Source organism: Symphalangus syndactylus, chromosome 20 (genome assembly GCF_028878055.3).
Source record: "Symphalangus syndactylus isolate Jambi chromosome 20, NHGRI_mSymSyn1-v2.1_pri, whole genome shotgun sequence".
In the NCBI taxonomy this organism is placed as follows: domain Eukaryota; kingdom Metazoa; phylum Chordata; class Mammalia; order Primates; family Hylobatidae; genus Symphalangus; species Symphalangus syndactylus.
This window is the reverse complement of record NC_072442.2, coordinates 52,205,122-52,227,432: the sequence shown is the minus strand read 5'-3', so window position 1 is coordinate 52,227,432 and position 22,311 is coordinate 52,205,122. Positions and strand designations below refer to the sequence as shown.

General features: G+C 39.0%; 1 protein-coding gene across 30 annotated transcripts in view; it reads left to right on the top strand.

The window, feature by feature from the left end:
- Window positions 1-22,311, top strand: part of NCOR1 (nuclear receptor corepressor 1) — a 186,471-nt gene that overhangs the window by 27,920 nt on the left and 136,240 nt on the right. For all 30 annotated transcript variants that reach the window (XM_063629336.1, XM_063629334.1, XM_063629330.1 and 27 more), the window contains 2 exons: window positions 3,761-3,894; window positions 18,677-18,869. In XM_063629336.1, coding sequence (XP_063485406.1) covers window positions 3,761-3,894; window positions 18,677-18,869 — 327 coding nt within the window. The remainder of the gene's footprint in view (window positions 1-3,760; window positions 3,895-18,676; window positions 18,870-22,311) is intronic.

Below are 22,311 nucleotides of genomic sequence, written 5' to 3'. Positions count from 1 at the left end.
TCTAACTTTGTAGGAAACTTTTTTATTTCATGGAACTTTTAATAAAGTTTCACTTTATTCTTGTTTTTTAATATTTTCATGTGTCCGGTATGGATTAATTTAAAAAATACATCCAGTTTTTTCCTTAAGCCCTTTTAAATCTGAAGACTGTGTTTTTTCTAATTTCGGAGAAATACTGTTCTATTATTTCTCAGGATCCTGTCTCTTACCTGTGGATATGGGGTGTTGGAACTTTTTGCTCTAGCTCCCATTTTTAACTTCTTTCCTGTGGTTTCTATGTGTTTGTGCTTTACTGGGTACTGAGAGAATTCCTCAGTTCTCTCTTAGCTTTCATTTACTTTTCACTTCTGTGTGTTCAACTATTGTTTACCCTCAGTGATTCAGTTTTTAGTTTCTTTGATTCTTTTATTAAATTTTTTTTTATTTTTTTGAGACAGAGTCTCACTCTGTTGCCCAGGCTTAAGTACGGTGGCACGATCTTGGCTCATTGCAACCTCCACCTCCTGGGTGCAAGCAGTTCTCATACCTCAGCCTCCTGAATGGCTGGGACCACAGACATGTGCTACCACGCCTGGCTAATTTTTGTAATATTAGTACACACGGGGTTTCGCCAAGTTGGCCAGGTTGGTGTCAAGCTCCTGGCCTCAAGCAACCTTCCCACCTTGGCCTCCCAACATACTAAGATTACAGGTGTGAGCTACCATGCCCGGCCTGCTATTTGATTCTTTTTTTTTTTTTTTTTTTTACAAACCCTTGTGATGAGGACTATTTTTTTTGTTTTTGTTTTTTTGAGACAGTCTTGCTCTGTCGCCTAGGCTGGAGTGCAGTGGCTTGGTCTTGGCTCACTGCAAACTCCGCCTCCCAGGTTCAAGCGATTCTCCTGCCTCAGCCTCCGGAGTAGCTGGGATTACATGTGCCTGCCACCATGCCTGGCTAGTTTTTGTATTTTTAGTAGAGATGAGGTTTCACCATGTTGGCCAGGCTGGTCTCGAACCCCTGACCTCAAGGGATCCGCCTGCCTTGGCCTCCCAAAGTGCTGGGATTATAAGTGTGAGCCATAGCACCTGGCCTATTTGATTCTTTTTGAGGATATTATTAATATTTTCTAGGTTCTTTTTACTTTTATCTACTGTTTTACATATTTCTTTGGATGTAAATTCCTTTTTGTTTTGGTGCCTTTGAAAAAAAATTTTTTTTTTGAGATGGAGTCTTGCACTTTTGCCTGGACTAGAGTGCAATGGTACGATCTCAGCTCACTGCAGCCTCCACCTCCCGGGTTCACGTGATTCTCCTGCCTCAGCCTCCTGAGTAGCTGGGATTACAGGAGCACGCCACCACACCCAGCTAATTTTTTGTATTTTTAGTGGAGATGGGGTTTCACTATGTTGGCCAGGCTGTTCTCAAACTCCTGACCTTGTGATCTGCCTGCGTTGGCCTCCCAAAGTGCTGGAATTACAGGCATGAGCCACTGTGCCAGGCTGAAAAAGTTTTTTAAATGGTTTTGTTTTTTATGTTTTCAACTTTATACCTGAGATTTCTTCTTAGACTATGAGTTATTTTTTACTCATAACTTGTAGAGAAGGGCTCTCAATGGCTTATCTACCCTCTGTTTTATCCTGGACAGCACAATTTTATCTGTTTATGATTTTTAAAACTTTTTTGTTGACACAGAATTCATATAACAAAATTTACCATTTTAAAGTATATAATGTAGCAGCTTTTAATATATTCATTATATTGTGCAGCTATCACCGCTACCTGATTTCAGGACATCTCCGTCACCTGCAATGAAACCCCATAACTAATAGCAGTTTTAGTTCTCCTCTTCTCCCCATCTTTTGACAACCACCAATTCATTTTCTGTTTCTATGGATTTGTTGCCTCTTCTTTTTTCTTTTTTTTAAAGACAGTGTCTTGCTCTGTCACCCAGGCTGGAGTGCAGTGGTGCAATCAGAGCTCACTGCAGCCTCTAACTCTTGGGCTCAAGCAATCCTCCCACCTTAGCCTACAGAGTAGCTGGGACGTGCCACAATGCCCGGCTAATTTTTAAATTTATTTTTTGTAGAGATGAAGTCTTACTATGTTGCCCAGACTAGTCTTGAATCTCTGGGGTCAAGCAATCTGCCCACCTTGGCCTCCCCAAAGTGTTGGGATTACAGACGTAAGCCATAGAACCCAGCCTGGATTTGCTTATTATAGACATTTTATATAAATGGAATAATAGCCGGGCGCGGTGGCTCACGCTTGTAATCCCAGCACTTTGGGAGGCCGAGGCGGGCGGATCACGAGGTCAGGAGATCGAGACCACGGTGAAACCCCGTCTCTACTAAAAAATACAAAAAAAAATTAGCCGGGCGTGGTGGTGGGCGCCTGTAGTCCCAGCTACTCGGAGAGGCTGAGGCAGGAGAATGGCCTGAACCCGGGAGGCAGAGGTTGCAGTGAGCCGAGATCGCGCCACTGCACTCCAGCCTGGGCGACAGAGCAAGACTCCGTCTCAAAAAAAAAAAAAAAATAAATAAATAAATAAATAAATAAATAAATGGAATAATAATACGTGGCCTTTTGTGCCTGGCCTTTTTTTTTTTTTTTTTAAACTTAGTATAATGTTTTCTATGTTCATCTGTGTTCTAGCATCTCTCCTTTTTTTTTTTTTGAGATGGAGTCTCGCTCTTTCACCCAGGCTGGAGTGCAGTGGCGCAATCTCGGCTCACTGCAAGCTCTGCCCCCCGGGGTTCACGCCATTCTCCTGCCTCAGCCTCCTGTGTAGCACGTAGCTGGGACTACAGGCGCCTGCCACCTCGCCCGGCTAATTTTTTTTTTTGTATTTTTAGTAGAGACGGAGTTTCACCGTGTTAGCCAGGATGGTCTCGATCTCCTGACCTCGTGATCCGCCCGCCTCGGCCTCCCAAAGTGCTGGGATTACAGGCGTGAGCCACCGTGCCTGGCCAACATCTCTCCTTTTTTAAGGCTGAATTATATTCAGTTGTATGGTTATACTACATTTTGTTTATTTGTTCATTAGTTGATGGACATTTTGGTTTTTATTTTTTGGCTATTGTGAATAATGCACCCATGAAGAATTGTGTACTAGGTTTTGTTTGTGGTTTTATGTACTTGTAATTCTTTTGGGTGTATACCTAGGACTGGAGTTGCTAGCTTATTTAGTAATTCTGTGTTTTTCTGTTTATGATTGAGTTAGCACAATAGATTTGTTTGGAAAAGAAGTTTTTGCCAAAAAAAAAAAAAAAAAACAACCAACAAAGGAAAGGTCCAAAACAAACATAAAAACACTCACCTAGTTTTGATGGGAAAAACTACTACTCTTAACTAGCAGGTTGATTCTCTGGACTTCAGTTTCTTCATTGTAAGTGTGCATGGATTTGATTAGACTTCCATGACCCTTCTTCCAGCTTATTCATTATGAATTTGGTATTGGAATGCTTTTTAGGATTTCATATTGAACACATGAGTTTGAGATTTTACTGATGTGAGTAATACAGATTGGGAGTTATTGTAATTTGTTATTAGAGGAATGAGTCAATATAGATTAAACTTGAAATTTCATTTTGGATTTTTTTAATGATATGTAGTTAAAATGTTGATTATTTTAAGGGGAAGAATTAGATCAATGAAGGATTGAAATAGTCATTGCTCTTTCTTTCCATACTTAGTGGCCCATAACTACCTTTATACTTGCTTTGATTTCATGATGTTGTTCAGTTTTTGGTTAATAACTGATTTATGATTATTTTAATACTAGGAGTTCGCAGTCCCTGATTATCGTTCCTCTCATCTTGAAGTGAGTCAGGCATCACAGCTTTTGCAGCAACAGCAGCAGCAACAGCTTCGAAGGCGACCTTCCTTGCTTTCAGAATTTCACCCAGGTTCTGACAGGTAATGAGGTTTCTTTTATGTTTCTATCTAGGATTATATTTGTGAAGTATACAAGTTTGTCATTATTTTATTTTTTTACTTTTTATTAACCAAGCCATGACTGGTCATTTATAGTTTGCATTTTGAGTTCTTTTTTGTTGGTTGGTTGCAATAGTTAACAAGCCCTTAAAACTTGTTTCCATAGTTTGGCATTAATATTATGTAGTAGAAAGGCAGTAAACCACCTGGTCACCTGTGTGTCCTTGGTTATGTTCTATAGACTTGGGCTGCACATTAGAACTACCTGGGATGCCCAAGCCTCATCACAAAACACTTAAATCCATCTCTGGAGTTGGGCCCAGGCTTTATTTTATCGCCAAAGTTTTTCAGTAATTCTGATTTGCAGCTAGGGTTGCCAGTCACTGATCTCAACTCTTCAAGCTTTAGTTTTCCCTCCTATAAAAATGGAGATAATAGTGGCATTGTCCTCAACTGATAGTAAATATTCTGTCAGATAATGTAGGTCCTGTACATGCATGGTGGGTTCTCTTTTTCCTCAGTGTCCTTACAATCTCTGCATTCTTTTACTTCACTCTCATTCTGAAAGTTTTTTTTTTTGTTTGTTTGTTTTTTTTTTTGGAGACAGGATCTTTCTAGCTCTGTTGCCCAGGCTGGAGTGCAGTGGCATGATCATGGCTCATTGCAGCCTCAACCTTCTGGGCTCAAGTGATTCTCCCACCTTAGTCTCCCAGTCCTGGCTAATTTTTGTATTTTTTTTTTTTTTTTTTTTTTTTTTTTTTTTTTTTGAGACGGAGTCTCGCTCTGTGGCCCAGGCTGGATTGCAGTGGCGCGATCTCGGCTCACTGCAAGCTCCGCCTCCCGGGTTCACGCCATTCTCCTGCCTCAGCCTCTCCAAGTAGCTGGGACTACAGGCGCCCGCCACCATGCCTGGCTAATTTTTTGTAGTAGAGACAGGGTTTCACCGTGGTCTCGATCTCCTGGCCTCGTGATCCGCCCGCCTCGGCCTCCCAAAGTGCTGGGATTACAAGTGTATTTTTTGTAGAGATAGGATTTTGCCATGTTGTCCAGGCTAGTCTTGAACTCCTGAGCTCAAGTGATCCACCCACCCCTACCTCCCAAAATAGTTAATTCTTTTTTTTTTTTTTGAGAAAGAGTCTCACTCTGTCTCCCAGGCTGGAGTGCAGTGGCATGATCTCAGCTCACTGCAACCTCCATCTCCAGGGTTCAAGTGATTCTCATGCCTCAGCCTCCTAAATAGCTGGGATTACAGGCGTACACACCACACCCAGCTAACTTTTGTGTTTTTAGTAGAGATGGGCTTTTGCCATGTTGACCAGGCTGGTCTTGAATTCCAGGCCTCAAGTGATCTGCCCGCTTTGGCCTCCCAAAGTGTTGGGATCATAGGCATGAGCCACTGCACCTGGCCAGAATTTTTTTTTTTAATTGTGTGTATTTAAGGCATACAACATGATGTTATGGGATACGTATAGATAATAAAAAGGTCACTATGGTGAAGCAAATTAACGTATCCATCATCTCACCAAGTTATTTATTTTTGCTTTTGTTTTTATTTTTGCTTTTGTGGCTGGACCAACTAAAATCTATACTCATTTATCATGAATCCCAGATACAGCACAATATTATTACCTGTAGTCCTCATGTTGTACATAAGAAATCTAGACTTTTTCATTCTATATATCTGCTACTTTACATCCTCTGACTTTCATCTCCCCATTTTCTTTCCACCCCCTGCCCCTGGTAACCACTGTTACCACTGTTTTGTTCTTTTTGTATAGTTCCTGTTTTTTGTTTGTTTAAGATTCCACATATAAGTGAAATCATGCAATATTTTACTTTCTGTGTCAGGTTTATTTCACATAGCATAATGTCCTCCAGGCTTATCCATGTTGTGGATGGCAAGATCTCGTTTTTTTTAGGGTTGAATAATATTCCATAGTGTTTATATACCACAGTTTCTTTATGATTCATTCATCGACAGACACTTAGATTGTTTTTATATCTTGGCTATCGTGAATAATGCCGCAATAACATGGGAGTGCATTTATCTTTACAAGATGGTGATTTCCTTCCAGAAGAAGGATTGCCGGGTCATATGGTAGTTCTATTTTTAATTGCTTTAGGAACTTTCATACTGTTTTCCATAATGGTTGTACTAATTTACATTACCACCAGCAGTGTACGAGAGTTCTCTTTTCTTCACGCTCTCGTTAATATTTGTTATCTTTTGACTTTTTTTGGTAATAGCCATCCTAATGGGTATGAGAGTATCTCATAGTGCTTTTAATACACAGTTCCCTGATGACTAATGATACTGAACATCTTTTCATATACCTGTTGGTGATTTTTACATTTTCTTTTGAGAAATGTCTATTCAGATCTGCCCATTTAAAAATCAGGTTATTTGTTTTTCTGCTGTTGAGTTTTATGAGTTCTTTATAAATTCTGGATATTAATTCCTTAGCAGACACATAGTTTACAAATATGTTTTCTGTGTCTACAGGCTGCTGACTTATTTTCTTGTTTTCAGAAGCTTTTCAGTTTGATGTAGTCCCATTTATATATTTGTGCTTTTGTGGCCTGACTTTTTGATATGCAAAAAATCATTGCCAAGGTCAGTGTCCCAGAGCTTTTCTCCCAAAGTTCTCTTGCAGGACTTTTATAGTTTCTGATCTTATATTTAAGTCTTTTGTCCATTTTGAGTTGATTTTTGTGTATGGTGTAAAACAAGGGTCTAATTTCATTCTTTTGCATCTGGATATCTAGTTTTCCCAGCATTATTGAAGAGACTACCCTTTCCCCACTGTGTTGCTGTGGTTCCCTTGTCAAAAGTTAGGCGGCCATATGTTTAGATTTATTTCTGGGCTTTCTGTTCTTTTCTGCTGATCAGTGTGTCTGTTTTTATGCCAATACCATATTGTTTTGATTACTGTAACTTGGTAATACAATTTTAAATCAGGAAGTGTGATGCCTCTTTGTTTTTCTTTTTCAGAATTGATTTTGCTATTGGGGGTCTTTTATACTTCCATGTGAATTTTAGGGTTGTTTTTTCTATTTCTGTGAAAAACGCCATTGGGATTTTAATAAGAATTGTGTTGAATCTGTACTGTGTATTTCTTTGGGTTGTGTGGACATTTTTGCAACATTCTTCTGATCCATGAGCACAGGATATCTCTTCATTTATTTGTGTCTTCAGTTTCTTTAATCAGTGTTTTATAGTGTTCAATATACAGATCTTTCATCTCCTTGGTTAAATTTATTTAACCAAGTAAATTTATTTAAATGTTTTTTAAAACTGTCATAAATTGTTTCCTTGATTTCTTTTTCAGTTAGGTTGTTGTTTGTATATAAAACTGCTGTTGATTTTGTATCCTGCAACTTTACTGGATTCATTTATTCTAACAGTTTTTTTTTTATGTGTAGAATCTTGGGGAACTTTTATACGTAGGATTGTGTCATCTGCAAATAGAGATATTTTTACTTTTTCCTTTCTGACTGGATGCCTTTTATTTCTTTTCTTTTTTTTTTGTTTGATTGCTCTTGCTAGTACTTCTAGTACTATGTTGATTAGAAGCGTTTGCCACTGCTTCTAATCAACGTAGTACTAGATGGGAAAAGGATCTGATCCTTACCTTTCATAGTATCTTAGTGGAAAATCTTTCAGTTTTTCCCTATTGATTATGATGTTAGTTGTGGAATTTTCACAAATGGCCTTTATTATGTTAAGGAACTTTCCTTCTTTTCCTAAACTGTTGAGTTTTTTAAGTCAAGAAAAGATTTTGGACTTTGTTGAATGCTTTTTCTGCATCAGTTAAGATGACGTGTTTTGGTTTTGTTTTTACTTCTCTTCTTTTTACCAGTAGGAAATTTTATATTGTCCTTTTTTTCTCCTCGAATTTTTATTTCTTTTCTTCTCCAGTAAAAGTTTTTTGCTAATATGTTTATTCAACATATTTTACTGATCACTCTCATATATTTCTGCTACAAATACATAAAGAAATTTTGGGCCAGGCACTGTGGCTCATGCCTGTAATCCCAGCACTTTGGGAGGCCAAGGTGGGCGGATCACGAGGTCAGGAGGTTGAGACCATCCTGGCTAACACGGTGAAACCCCATCTACTAAAAATACAAAAAATTAGCCGGGCGTGGTGGCGGGCATCTATAGTCCCAGCTACTCTAGAGGCTGAGGCAGGAGAATGGCGTGAACCTGGGAGGCGGAGCTTGCAGTTAGCCAAGATCGCGCCACTGGACTCCATCCTGGGCGACAGAGAGAGACTCCGTCTCAAAAATAAATAAATAAAATAAATGTATTTAAGTTTTCTGTGATTTTAGGCCCTGAGTGTTTAAAAGTTTTACTCTGGATTAAGTTGTGACAATTAGTAGTAGTAGATCCTTGAACAAAAAAGTATAAATATATGTATACATTTTATTACATTATTATTAAAAGCAAAAAGTAAAATCTTACTGAAAACATATCTTTTAATAAGAGAGGACTGGTTTCCCTTCCCCCAATTATTGTAATTTTTGAGTACTAATTACTGGAAACAGGCAGGCTTCTATGTGAATACTGTGCCAATTTGTATTTTTTATAGACAACAAATATTGTTCATCTAAGCAGGTAGAAATGGAATAAATTTTGTAGCTGCAATTTTGCTTAATTCTCTGAGTGCCTTCCAATTTCTAGACCAACAATCACAATGATCTGATATCTAAAATTATTTTTTTGATCTTTCAGCTAAAAAACAGTTTCTCCTTTGATACAAAAGCAAAGAATTAGAAACCACTTAGTTTGGAAAAAAAAGTTTGTTACCCATACTTTTGCCATTCTCTTTTTTCAGTATTGACATCATCATTTCAAATTGTTCTTTTGCAGCACTAGAGGTTTAGTTTTATTTGTTTGCTGTTTTTCACTTTTTTTATTATCTAGGACAGAGGTTGCCAAACTAAGGCTAGTTGGTGCTGACCATATCCTGTCTGTCCTGTTTTTGTAGAGTCCTCAAGTTAAGAATGATTTTTACATTTACGTATTAAAATAAATTTATTATGTATATTTGAGGTTTACATGATGTTATAGGATACACATAGTTTAGCCAGTGAACATATCTGTCATCTCACATACTTTGTTTTGGTGATGAATAGCTAAAATCTACCCATTTAGCAAAAATCCCTAATATAATACAGTTGTATTAACTTTAGTCCTCATGTTATACATTAGATCTCTAGACTTGTTCATCCCACACATCTGCTATTTTGTATCTTTTGACCTCCATCTCCTTATTTCCCCATCCCCAACCGGTGAACCACTGTTTCATTCTCTATCCCTGTGTATTTGAGTGCTTTTTTTTTTTTTTAAATATTCCATATATAGGGGAGATCATGCAATATTTTTCTTTTTGTGTCTGGCTTATTTCAGCGTGGTTTCAGCATGGTCCATCCATGTTATGGCATATGAAAGGATTTTTTTCTTTTTTAAAGCTGAATAATATTTATATACACACACACACACACTCTCACACATATACATATATATGTATACACACACGCATCACATTTTCTTTTTTTTTCTTTTTTTTTTTTTTTAGACAGAGTCTCACTCTGTCACCCAAGCTGGAGTGCAATGGCACAACCTTGGTTCACTGCAACCTCCACCTCCTGGGTTCAAGCAATTCTCCTGCCTCAGCCTCTGGAGTAGCTGGGACTACAGGTGTGTGCCACCATGCCCAGCTAATTTTTGTATTTTTAGTAGAGACGGGGTTTCGCCATGTTGGCCAGGCTGATCTTGAACTCCAGACCTCAAGTGATCCGCCCACCTTGGCCTCCCAAAGTGCTGGGATTACAGGAGTGAGCCACTGTGCCTGGCCTGCACATTTTCTTTATCCATCCATCTGTCAGTGGGTATCTAGGTTGTTTCTATATATTAACTATTGTGAATGATGCTGCCATGAACATGGGAGTGTAGGTATCTGGTTGTTGTTTTTTTCTTTTTTTTTGAGATAGGGTCTTGCCCTGCCACTCAGGCTGGAGTACAGTGGCATGATCATGGCTCACTGCAGCCTGGACCTCCCAGTCTCAAACGATCCTCCCACCACAGCCTCCCGGGTAGCTGGCACCACAGGTGCATGCCACTGTGCCTGGCCAATTTTTGTATTTTTTGTAGAGATAGGGTCTCACTATATCCAGGCTGGTCTTGAACTCCTGGCCTCAAGCGATCCTTCTGCCTCAGCCTCCCAAGTGCTAGGATTACAAGCATGAACCACTGAGCCCAGCCCAGATATCTTTATGAGGTGGTGATTTCATTCCTTTTGAGTATACAACCAGAAGAGGGATTGCTGGGTCTATAGTAGTTGTATTTTTAATTTCTTTGGGACCTTCCATACTGTTTTCCATAATGGCTATAACAATCTACATTCCCACCAACAAAATACTAGGGTTCCCTTTTCTCCATACCCTCGCCAACATTTGTTATCTTTTGCAGAATAGCCATCCTTACAGGTGTGAGGTGAGATCTCATTGTAGTTTTAATTTGCATTTCCATTGTGATTAGTGATATTGAGCACCATTTTATATATCTCTTGGCCATTTTTATGTTTTCTTTGGAGAAATGTCTGTTTAGGTCCTTTTCCCATTGTTTTCACTTCTCTTAATATGATATATCCCATTGATTTGTGTATCTCTTAATATGATGTATCCCATTGATTTGTGTATGTTAAACCAGCCTTGCATGCCAGGGATAAATCCCACTTGCTAGTGGTTTGTAATCTTTGTGATGTGTTGTTAAATTCAGTTTGTTAATATTTTATTGAGGTTTTTTTTTTTTTTTTTGAGACAGAATCTCGCTCTGTGGCCCAGGCTGGAGTGCAGTGGCATGATCTTGGCTCACTGCAAGCTCTGCCTCCCGGCTTCACGCCATTCTCCTGCCTCAGCCTCCCGAGTAGCTGGAACTACAGGCGCCCGCCACCACGCCCGGCTAATTTTTGTATTTTTAGTAGAGACAGGGTTTCACTGTGTTAGCCAGGATGGTCTCCATCTCCTGACCTCGTGATTCGCCCGCCTCAGCCTCCCAAAGTGCTGGGATTACAGGCGTGAGCCACCACGCCTGGCCTTTATTGAGGATTTTTGCATCAGTGTTCATTAGAGAGATTGGCCTCTAGTTTTGTTTTCTTGTGACGTCCTTGACTTAGGTATCAACTTAAATGCCTTTGACTTAGATATGCTGGCCTCATATTATGTGTTGGGAAATAGTCCCTCTAGCTCTATTTTTTGGAAGAGTTTAGGAGGAGTTGGTATATATTTTTCTTTGACTATTCAGTAGAATTCTGCCATGAAGCCTTCAGATCCTGGAGTTTTCTTTGTTGAGAAGTTTTTGATTACTTCTTCAGCCTCTTCATTTGTTATTCGTCTGTTCAGGCTTTCTACTGCTTAACTCAATATTGGTAGGTTGTGTTTTTCTAGGAATTTATCCATTTCCTCTAGGTTATCCAATTTATTGACATATTATGGTTCGTATAGTTCCTTATGATCCTTTTTATTTCTGAGGCATCTGTTGTAATTTCTTCATTTTCATTTTATTTATACGAATTCTAAGGTATTTTGAAATATAATTACCTTTATAAATTTCCTTTCTGATTTCAGCAATTTTGTAAGGTACCTGATTTCCCATTTCAAAAATGTGCTCACTGTTTAGGTTTTAAGATGATCAAAGATTTGAAATATAATATTATTTTATTTGAGATGGAATCTCACTCTGACGCACAGGCTGGGGTGCAGTGGCACGATCTTGGCTCACTGCAACCTCTGCCTCTCAGGTTCAAACGATTCTTCTGCCTCAGCCTCCGATTAGCTGGAACTACAGGCACTACAAAAAAAAATACTTTTTTTGTATTTTTAATAGAAGCAGGGTCTCACCATGTTGGCCAACCTGGTCTCAAACTCCTGACCTCAGGTGATCCACCTGCATCGGCCTCCCAAAGTGCTAGGATTATAGGCGTGAGCCACCACTCCCAGCCTAAAATTATTATATAATACATTTCTTGGTTGAGTTTGGAGAGAGAATTCAGCTTACTTGTCCTCTAATATCTAAGAAATATACAAAAATATATATTTTTCAAAAAGGCTAAAAGTTTACCCTTTTATAAACAAGGAAAGACATACAGCTATTGTCAAAAACTTGGAAAAGTGGGATTCACAGAAAGAATTACAAGTATCTTGAATGACTTGACCTCCTATTTTCTATTGGTAAAGTAGCATTATTGTTTTATGACTCAAGGAACATGAGTTTTTATTTTATTTCATTTTATTTTCTATTTTATTTTATTTAATTTATTTATTTTTTATTTTTGAGACGGAGTCTCGCTCTGTTGCCCAGGCTGGAGTGCAGTGGCGTGATCTCGGCTCACTGCAGCCTCTGCCTCCTGGGTTCAAGCAATTCTCCTGCCTTAGCCTCCCGAGTAGCTGGGACTACAGGCTCATGCTACCATGCCTGGCTGATTCTTTGTGTTTTTAGTAGAGCTGGGGGTTTCTCTGTGTTAGCCAGGATGGTCTCGATCTCCTGACCTTGTGATTTGCCCACCTCAGCCTCCCAAAGTGCTGGGATTACAGGCGTGAGCCACCATGCCTGGCCTATTTTATTTTTTTGAGACAGAGTTTTGCTGTTTTTGCCCGAGCTGGAGTGCAGTGGCACAGTCTTGGCTCACCTCTGCCTCCCGGGTTGAAGAGATTCTCATGCCTCAGCCTCAAGAGTAGCTGGGATTACAGGCGCCTGCCTCCATGACTGGCTAATTTTATATTTTTAGTAGAGGTGGGGTTTCATCATGTTGGCCAGGCTAGTCTCGAACTCCTGACCTCAGGTGATCCGCCCGCCTCAGCCTCCCAAAGTGCTGGGATTACAGGCGTGAGCCACTGTGCCCGGCGGAACATGAGTTTTTAAAAAAGAAAATTTAAAAAAAGCAGTATCGAAGAAAGTAAGTTAATGAAATCCTAGGATTTCTCATGAATATTCCTTGATTGGAGAAAATTTATATTGGTGGTGGTGAATGGTTTGCTTGAGAATTCCCATTATGCCATCCTGGTTTCTCAACAGCTGCAGAAAGGACAGTTGGGATGTGCCATTCTGTAAAGTGATGAGCCAGAACCCTCTGGAGTGGTCTACATGTCTGGCTGGTAGAGGGGGCCAGAGTCCTTAGCAAAGGCAGTTACAGCCCTAACCAAGATTTTTCCTCCTTTGCCCCACTTCCTTGCTCCCTTGGGCAGTAGAACAGTATTTAGAAAGCCATACCTATTCTTCCATTTGCAGAGAAGATGAACACATGCCAGAAAAAGTGGGAACAATCAAGGAGAACCCACCCAGACTATCCCACGCCAAAGAGAAAGGCTGCCACAATGTACCTGAGCAGGAGGGTGGAGAATGGCACAAACGAGGCGAATATATTCCTGGAAAAGAAAATTAAAGCAACACAGTATGCCAAAAATAAAATCGCCACGTGTAAGAAAGATAAACAAAGAGCATGCCTCATAAGTGCTATGCACTATAAAAGAACTTAAATAATGAAGTATTCAAAAACAAAATGATAAGGCAGCCAGATGGGCTAAATGTAGTTCAGACATTTGAGTGCCCTCAAGATATAAAATTAGAAAGAAAAGGAATAAAGTAGATGTGGCTTAAGGTAAACCTTCTCTTAGAACAAAGTCTTGATATAATTAGAGTGAGTGCTGAAGAAAAGGACAAAGATTAAGACGATTAGAAAGAACTTGTAGGGAGGACAAATAAAGATCATCCAGTATACTATAAGAACATGTTTTTGAGGTGGAACATTAATAATATTCATAATACAGAAATTCCCCATAAAGTTAAGGAAGAATTGATAGATTCTACAGATTGATAAAACATATCTTGTTCCAGGAAAAATTTGTACAGAAGGAATGATCCATACCAAGACAGATCATGGTTAAGGAATTAAATTTCAAGGATAAGTAAAAGAATTAGGAATTCAGGAAACAAAATAAATGCTCCACAAGATGGAAGAGTCAGGCTACAAACTTCTACATAGCAGAATTGAGTGACAGAAAATATTGAAGCAGTAGCTACAAAGTTCTGAGTAAAAGAAATTGATATTCAAGAATATTATACCAGACAGTTTAACAATAAAAATAACAGGCAGATGTTCTTAGACATGAAAGCACTGAGCAATTATAGCATCTAAAACTGAAAGAGGCCGGGCGTGGTGGCTCACACCTGCAATCCCAGCACTCTGGGAGGCTGAGGCAGGCATGTCACCTAAGGTCAGAAGTTCGAGACCAGCCTGGCCAACATGGCAAAACCCTTTCTCTACTGAAAAGATAAAAATTAACTGGGAGTGGTGGCGCATGCCCATAATCCCAGCTACTCTGGAGTCTGAGGCAGGAGAATCTCTTGAACCCAGGAGGTGGAGGTTGCAGTGAGGCAAGATCGCACCACTGTACTCTAGCCTGGGAGACAGAGTGACACTCTGTTTTAAACAAAACAAAACAAACCTGAAAGAATTTCTTTTTTTTCTTTTTTCTTTTTTTGAGATGGAATTTTGCTCTTGTTGCTCAGGCTGGAGTGCAATGATGCGATCTCGGCTCGCTGCAACCTCCGCTTCCCGGATTCAAGTGATTCTCCTACCTCAGCCTCCCGAGTAGCTGGGATTACGGGCATGCGCCCCCACACCTGGCTAATTTTTTTTGCATTTTTAGTAGAGATGGGGTTTCTCCATGTTGGCCAGGCTGGTCTCGAGCTCTCGACCTCAGGTGATCCACCCTCCTTGGCCTCCCAAAGTGCTGGGATTACAGGTGTGAGCCACTGCACCTGGCCTAAGAATTTCTTGATAACTGAATCCAGCCAAACAAAGAATGGATGCAATGGTAAGAGGATTGGTAGTTAGCCATAAACCCATCTTTTTTTTTTTTTTTTTTTTTTTTTTAAAGAGACAAAGTCTCCAAACTCCTGGTTTCAAGTGATCCTTCTGCCTCAGTCTTCTGAGTAGCTTGGATTACAGGCGCATGGCATTGTGCCTGACAAATTTTTTATTTTTGTAGAGACAGAGTTGCTATGTTGCCCGGACTGGTCTCAAACTCCCAGCATCAAGCAATCCTCCTGCCTTGGCCCCCTAAAGTGATGGGAAACGTGTGAGCCACTACATCCGGCAACCAGGGCACAGGAAAATTAAGAAAAACATTGAGTATGGAGCATTCTCTTTTAGCAAGAAATCAGACTGCTTTAAAATTATTTAAAATTCAAATGATAAAGTATAGTTATTTAAATGTGTTTTGTAATTTTAATTTGTTTTAAAGATGTTTAAAGATGGTGTTACAAGATGACGAAAGTCAGTAAAATGGGGAACTCCACAAAGTTTGCAAGCCTACAGTTTTTTGTTTGTTTTTTTTTTTTAAGGCCTGAGTCTCGCCCTGTCATCCAGACTGTTGTGTTGTGCAGTGGCGTGATCTTGACTCCCTGCAACCTCTGCCTGGGTTCAAGCGATTCTCCTGCCTCAGGTTCCCGAGTAGCTGGGACTACATGCACGCGCCACCACACCTGGCTAATTTTTATATTTTTTGTAGAGACGGGCTTTCGCCTTGTTGGCCAGGCTGGTCTCGAACTCCTGACCTCAAGTGATCCACTTACCTCGGCCTTCCAAAGTCTTGGGATTATAGGTGTGAACCACGGCATCGGGCCCTACAAAGATTTCTTTATGTGAAAATTTGCTGTTAGGTTTTTTTTTTTTTTTTTTTTTGTATACCACAGTTTGTTTATTTATTTTTATCAGCTGATGGGTGTTTGGTCATTTTTACTTTTTGACAATTGTGAATAATTCTGCTGTGAACATTCATGTACAAGTTTTTGTTTGTACGTATATTTTCCTTTCTGCTGGTTAGATACCTAGGAGTGGAATTGCTGGGTCATATGGTAACTCTATGTTTATTTAACTGTTTGAGAAATTACCAGATTGTTTTCAAAGTGTACCATTCTACTGGTGTTAATTTTAAAAGGCAAATACATTAATTTAAATTGGAGATTTCATGCTCAGTTCTACCAGAACTCCTAATATTAAATTGTACTTAGCAAAGATTTTTGTAGTTTATTTAAATTTCTGAGATTTTATACATTAAATTATGTATTTATTTATGGCTGAGTAGATTTGTTCTTCTAAAAAGGATTGGCAGGCTGAAATGGGAAGTAGTCTGATTTCTAGATAGAAAAAGAGCATTCCATACTCATTGTTTTCTTAGTTGTCCTGTTCCTTGGTACCTTAGTTTCTTCTCCAGTACTGCGTATGGTATGCCTCACCTTCTAGCTTTGATAAATCTCAGAGGCAGAGTTGCTGGAAATGAAATGTAATACTTGAAAATTATGCTTTTGTAGGTTATGTTCTAGCTGAGGGGGCAACTGAGGGCAGAAGTCCAGCTAAGGCATTACTTGGATAGATTACCCCTGGCCTTAGTGGAGGATGAATCTTTTGATTATAATAGCTTTGTAGTAAGCTTTAAAAGGTGGAGTGTGAGTTTTCCAACTTTGTTCTTTACCAAGATTGTTTGGCTGTTTGTAATCCCTTGAGATTCCATATGAATTTTATGATGTTTTTCTATTTCTGCAAAAAAAGCCAATGGCATTTGTTAGAGATTACATTGAATCCACAGGTTGCTTTGTGTAGTATTGTCATTTAATGACATTGTCTTCCAACATATGAATTTGAGATTTCTTACTATGTATTAAGTCTTTTATTTCTTTGAGCAATGTTTTGTGGTTTTCAGTGTTTAAAGTTGTAAGCCTCCTTGGTCATATTTATTCCTAGCTATGTTCTTTTGGGTGCTCTTATAAATGTATTGCTTTTTTTGAGGCGGAGTTTCGCTCCTGTTGCCCATGCTGGAGTGTAATGGCATGATCTCGGCTCACTGCAACCTCTGCCTCCCAGGTTCAAGTGATTCTTCCGCCTCAGCCTCCCGAGTAGCTGGGATTGCAGGCGTGCACCACCACGTCCGACTAATTTTGTATTTTTTAGTAGAGATGGGTTTTTCTCCATGTTGGTCAGACTGGTCTCGAATTCCTGACCTCAGATGATCCACATGCCCTGGCCTCCCAAAGTGCTGGGATGACAGGCGTGAGCCACTGCACCCAGCATAAATGTATTGTTTTTTAAGTTTCATGTTTGGATTGTTTAATGCTAGTGTATAGAATACAACTGAGTTTTGTGTGTTGATTTTGTATCCTGCAACTTTGATGTACTTATTTGTTAGCTCTAATAGTTTTTTTTGCTGATTCTTTAGGGTGCTACATATGCAATCATGTTGTCTTGAATAAAAATGCTTATTTCTTTTTAATTTGGATACCTTTTATTTCTTTTTCTTTCCTAGTGCTCTGACAGTAATTTCCAATACCGTATTGAATATAAATGGTGAATGCAGTCATCTTTGTCTTGTTCCTGAAGTTTCCCACTGCACCATTTTTTGTGATGTCACTCTGAATTTTAAGATAATTGGATTCTGTGTGTTGAATGAGATTTAAAATTTTGAAGTATAATAATTTTACGGAATTTAGCATTCAGGCCAGGTGCAGTGGCACTTTGGGAGGCTGAGGCAGGTGGATTGCTTAGCTCAGGAGTTTGAGACCAGCCTAGGCAACATAGCGAGACCTCATCTCTACAAAAATTAGCCTGGCATGGTGGCTCGCACCTGTAATCCCAGCTACCGGGGAGGCTGAGGCAGGAGAATCACTTGAATCTAGGAGGTGGAGGTTGCAGTGAGCCGAGATGGGGCACTCCAGCCTGGGCCTCAAAAAACAAATAAACAAACAAAAAAAGAATTTAGCATTCATTTCATTGTCTTTCCTCAATATGAAACCCAGCGATTCTGTTTTCAATGAAATACTGCTTTGCAAAGCATTAGTTTACAGGTTGGCCATGAGATACAGTATCACCTCTGTAAACACCTGGTAGAAAATGAAAAGTCAACTTAGTGAGCACTCACGAGCAGGACTCAACAATACATCCTGTAAAGAAATGAAAGATTCTGATCTTCAAGTCATGTATTTAGGGAAGCTAGACAGAATACATGTTTTTGGGGCCAGGATGATGTTTTAGAAGCAATGTTGGATTTCTCCTCAAGAGACTTGTCTTTAAGACTGAATGGTACCTCATAACTGAAGTCATTTCTCTTCCTATGTAGCAATAGCTGGGAGATTTTTATTTCTTGCTTGTTTTTATTATTGGTTGAAAAATGGTGGCTCTTCTGGTTTATATTATCCCAAATTTAATTATTATGGCATTTTAACATTTAAAAATAATAGTTTATATTCTTCAGCAACTAAACTTTCTGCAAATGTTTTGTTTTGTCTTTCACTTCTAGATTAGTTTTTAACCCTCCCCCCAAACCTTTTTTTTGTTGTTGTTTTAAGACAGAGTCTCACATTGTTGCCCGGGCTGGAGTGCAGTGGCTCGATCTCAGCTCACTGCAACCTCCACCTCCCAGGTTCAAGCAATTCTCCTGCCTCAGCCCCCCAAGTAGCTGGGATTACAGGCACCCGCTACCACGCCCAGCTAATTCAAACCTTTTTTAAAAATTAGACTAGAAGTTTAATGGTAGTGTAGTGAGGTATATATTCTTTGGGGGTAGGAACAGAAGGGGTATGGATTCACTTTGAATGTAAGCATGACTTTTTCATTTATTATTTCAAAGTCTAACCAGGGATGTTAGCAGGGAGTTGTACATCACTTACAAATTTTCAAGTGTTTATTTTCTTTGTATGTATTAGGCCTCAAGAAAGGAGAACTAGTTATGAACCGTTTCATCCAGGCCCATCCCCAGTGGATCATGATTCACTGGAATCGAAGCGACCACGTCTGGAACAGGTTTCTGATTCTCATTTTCAGCGTGTCAGTGCTGCGGTTTTGCCTTTAGTGCACCCACTGCCAGAAGGGCTGAGGGCTTCTGCAGATGCTAAAAAGGTAAATATTTGTTCTCTTACCCTGTAGAGTTGTAGGTTTGTAATGTTTATTTAGTTATATTCATGCATAGCACCTCAAAGAAAGTCCAATTACGCCAGTCTCTAAAGGTTAGTGGTATGGGAAAGTAAAAATTTTGTTAAACAAAACTAGAAACCACAGATGAGTGCTCCAGACTGCTAAAGTGAGCACTTTTGCCTTTTTGGTAAGTGAAAACCATCCAAGAAGACTGCTCCCATAAAGAAGAATTTCTATTAAATAATGCTCAAGCATTTTTTTACTGGCTTGCTAGCTATAAAATGTGGTTAGAGGTACTCAAGACTACTAGTTTTGTTAAATCTTAATTAAATTTTAAATAAGCCCCTTAAATTTAGTAGCAGTTTATTAACTGCTATATGGGAGAAAACAAGTCCAGGTAAGGTTGGATTGTGCTTATAAGTTTTATACAAAAGAAAATTGTTCCTAATTTATATAAATAATACATACTTATAGAAAACTTGGAAAATAAAGAGGAAAAAAGTTACCTGTAATCCTGTAACTTGGAGATAACGACCCTCACCCAGTTTTATTGTGGGATAAAAATTGTGTATATTTATGGTGATATTTATATTTATGGTGATATTTATACAGTGTGATATTTTGATATATGTATACATTGGGAAACACATCAAGCTAATTAACATATTCATCACCTCACATAGTTATTTTTTTGGTGGTAAGAACATTTAAAATCCACTCTTAGCAATTTTTAAGTATATAATACATATTATTAGCTATAGGTGCCATGCTGTACAAAGATAACACGTTTTAATATTTAGCTATATTTTGTGACATTTCAAACAATGCGAGTTCTATTAAGAACTTTCCCTATGCACTTATTTTTATTTACCCATTTTTTGTGAAATGTTTGCTCATGTAGTATGTCCTTGTTTTATTGCTATGTTTACCTTTTTCTTTTTTTTTCTTTTTTTTTTTTTTGAGATGGAGTCTCGCTCTGTACCCCAGGCTGGAGTGCAGTGGCGCAATCTCGGCTCACTGCAACCTCTGCCTCCTGGGTCCTGGTTCCAGCAATTTTCCTGCCTCAGCCTCCTGAGTAGCTGGGATTACAGGGATGCACCACCATGCCCAGCTAATTTTTGTATTTTTAGTAGAGACAGGGTTTCACCATGTTGGCCAGGCTGGTCTCTTGAACTCCTGACCTTGTGATCCGCCCACCTCGGCCTCCCAAAGTGCTGGGATTACAGGCGTGAGCCACCGCGCCCAGCCTATGTTTACGTTTCTCAACTCTCTGCTTTGCTTATTATTAATTCTGCAGATTAGGACATGCCTGACACTTGGTAGATATAGAATAAATATTTGTCATAGAAAGAATAAATTAATTTCAAAAACTCTTAACAGTAAAGTGTTAACCTTTTTACCAACATATGCTAATATTTTTCCCAGTGTCTTTTTGTTTCAGTTTTTCTTTTTTTAAAGCATACTGAAGTTTAAAATGTTTTTACTGCCATCAGATCTTTTTTCTGTGTTTATTAACCTTTATGCCTAATTGCCCTTTCTTCCCTGATAGCAGATAAATAAGTACCCACACATTTTCTGAGTTTTTATGCAATGAAGAGTAATTTAAAAGATTAGTAAATGTATCTGCAGTTTATTTGCAAATAGTTCAGCTAAAATGAAGTTATACATACACACACACACACACACACACACACACACAAACACCCAGACACACACAGACACACACAGAAAGCAAATATGTGAAAATGTTAACTACTGGTGAATCTAGATGAAGAATAAATGAGTGTCCATTATACTGTTCCTTCAACTTTCAAGTAAATTTGAAATTTTTCAAAATAGTTGGATGGGGAAAAATTCTTTGCCGTAAGCTAGAAATTAGCTAAGCTTCTAGGTGTTTTGTGACCCACCTTATCGTGTGAAATATCTTTATCATACAGTAGTCTGTGGGGTTTATAAGAAATGTTCTGCTGCATTAAAAAAAAGAAATTTAAAAATATAGTGAATAAAGGTCATCTTCCATGGCTGAATGCATTACCACAAATGTAATTTATAACTATAGAATTTTGTTTTTTAGCAGAAAAGTGTCTTAAAAACTCATTCATTAAAATGGGATGTGTTGTGTTGTAGTGTGACCCATTTCCATGTTATAGTTGAGAAACTGGATGTTCAGAAAAATTAAGTGACCTAGGTAGTACCTCCTGAGTTGGAATTAACCCAGGACCCCTGATTCTAGTCCTGCCTTTTTTCCTCTAAAGTGTAAACCATGACTACTACTACTAACTAATACTTCTCCTTCCGTCTCCCTCTCCCCATTCTCTCCCAACTGCCCACCTCCAGAAGTAAGGATTTAAAAAGAACTAACATTTGTTAGATTTTTTTTAAATGTTAAGCCTAGGTATATCATTTATAGAAGAGTTAAATAAGCTTGAAAGAAAAAATTACCTATAGTTTACCACTTAAAAGTTATTAACATTTTCATGTTGATTCTTCCCCATTTGTATGTGTATTATTTTAATTTTAATTTTATTTAATTTTATGTTTTTTTTTGTTCGTTTGTTTTTGCTGCTCCTTGTGGAACAGGGCTAACCCATAGGCAGTGTGTCCAGAGTCAGCCCGTATGAATATTTTAATGTGCTCACTTTGTACATTCTGTTTACTTTTGCTTAAATACGTGCTTAGCTTCTTTTTGTGCCAGTAAGTTTACAACTGTATTGTTAGTGGCTACTTAGTATTCCACATATGAATAAATAAAGTTCATTGATTAAACAAAGTTATTTATTTAATCAATCGTCATACATTTAGGTTACCTGTTTGTTCAGAAGTACGGTGTTGTGACATGCATTGTTTTTTTTTTTGAGACGGAGTCTCACTTTGTTGCCCAGGGTGGAGTGCAGTGGTGCGATCTTGGCTTACTGCAACCTATACCTCCCAGCAATTCTCCTGCCTCAGCCTCCTGAGTAGCTGGGACTACAGGCTCACGCCACCAAGTTCAGCTAATTTTTGTATTTTTAGTGGAGATGAGGTTTCACCATGTTGGCCAGGCTGGTCTCGTACTCCTGACCTCAGGTGATCTGCCTGCCTTGGCCTCCCCATGTGCTGGGATTATAGGCGTGAGCCACTGCAGCTGGCCCATACATTATTTAGGTTGATTATTTGTATACATTATTACTTATTTCCTTAAGGTAGATTTCTTTTAGGATGACTAATTACAGACCAGGTTGATTTTTAAGGTACAGTAGGTATTTCCAGATTGTCCTGCAAAAGAGTAGGGCCAGTTCTTAACTCCTGACAGCAGTGTATAAAGGTACCCGCTTCTTGGCCGGGCGCGGTGGCTCATGCCTGTAATCCCAGCACTTTGGGAGGCCGAGGCGGGTGGATCACCAGAGGTCAGGAGTTCGAGACCAGCCTGGCCAACATGATGAAACCC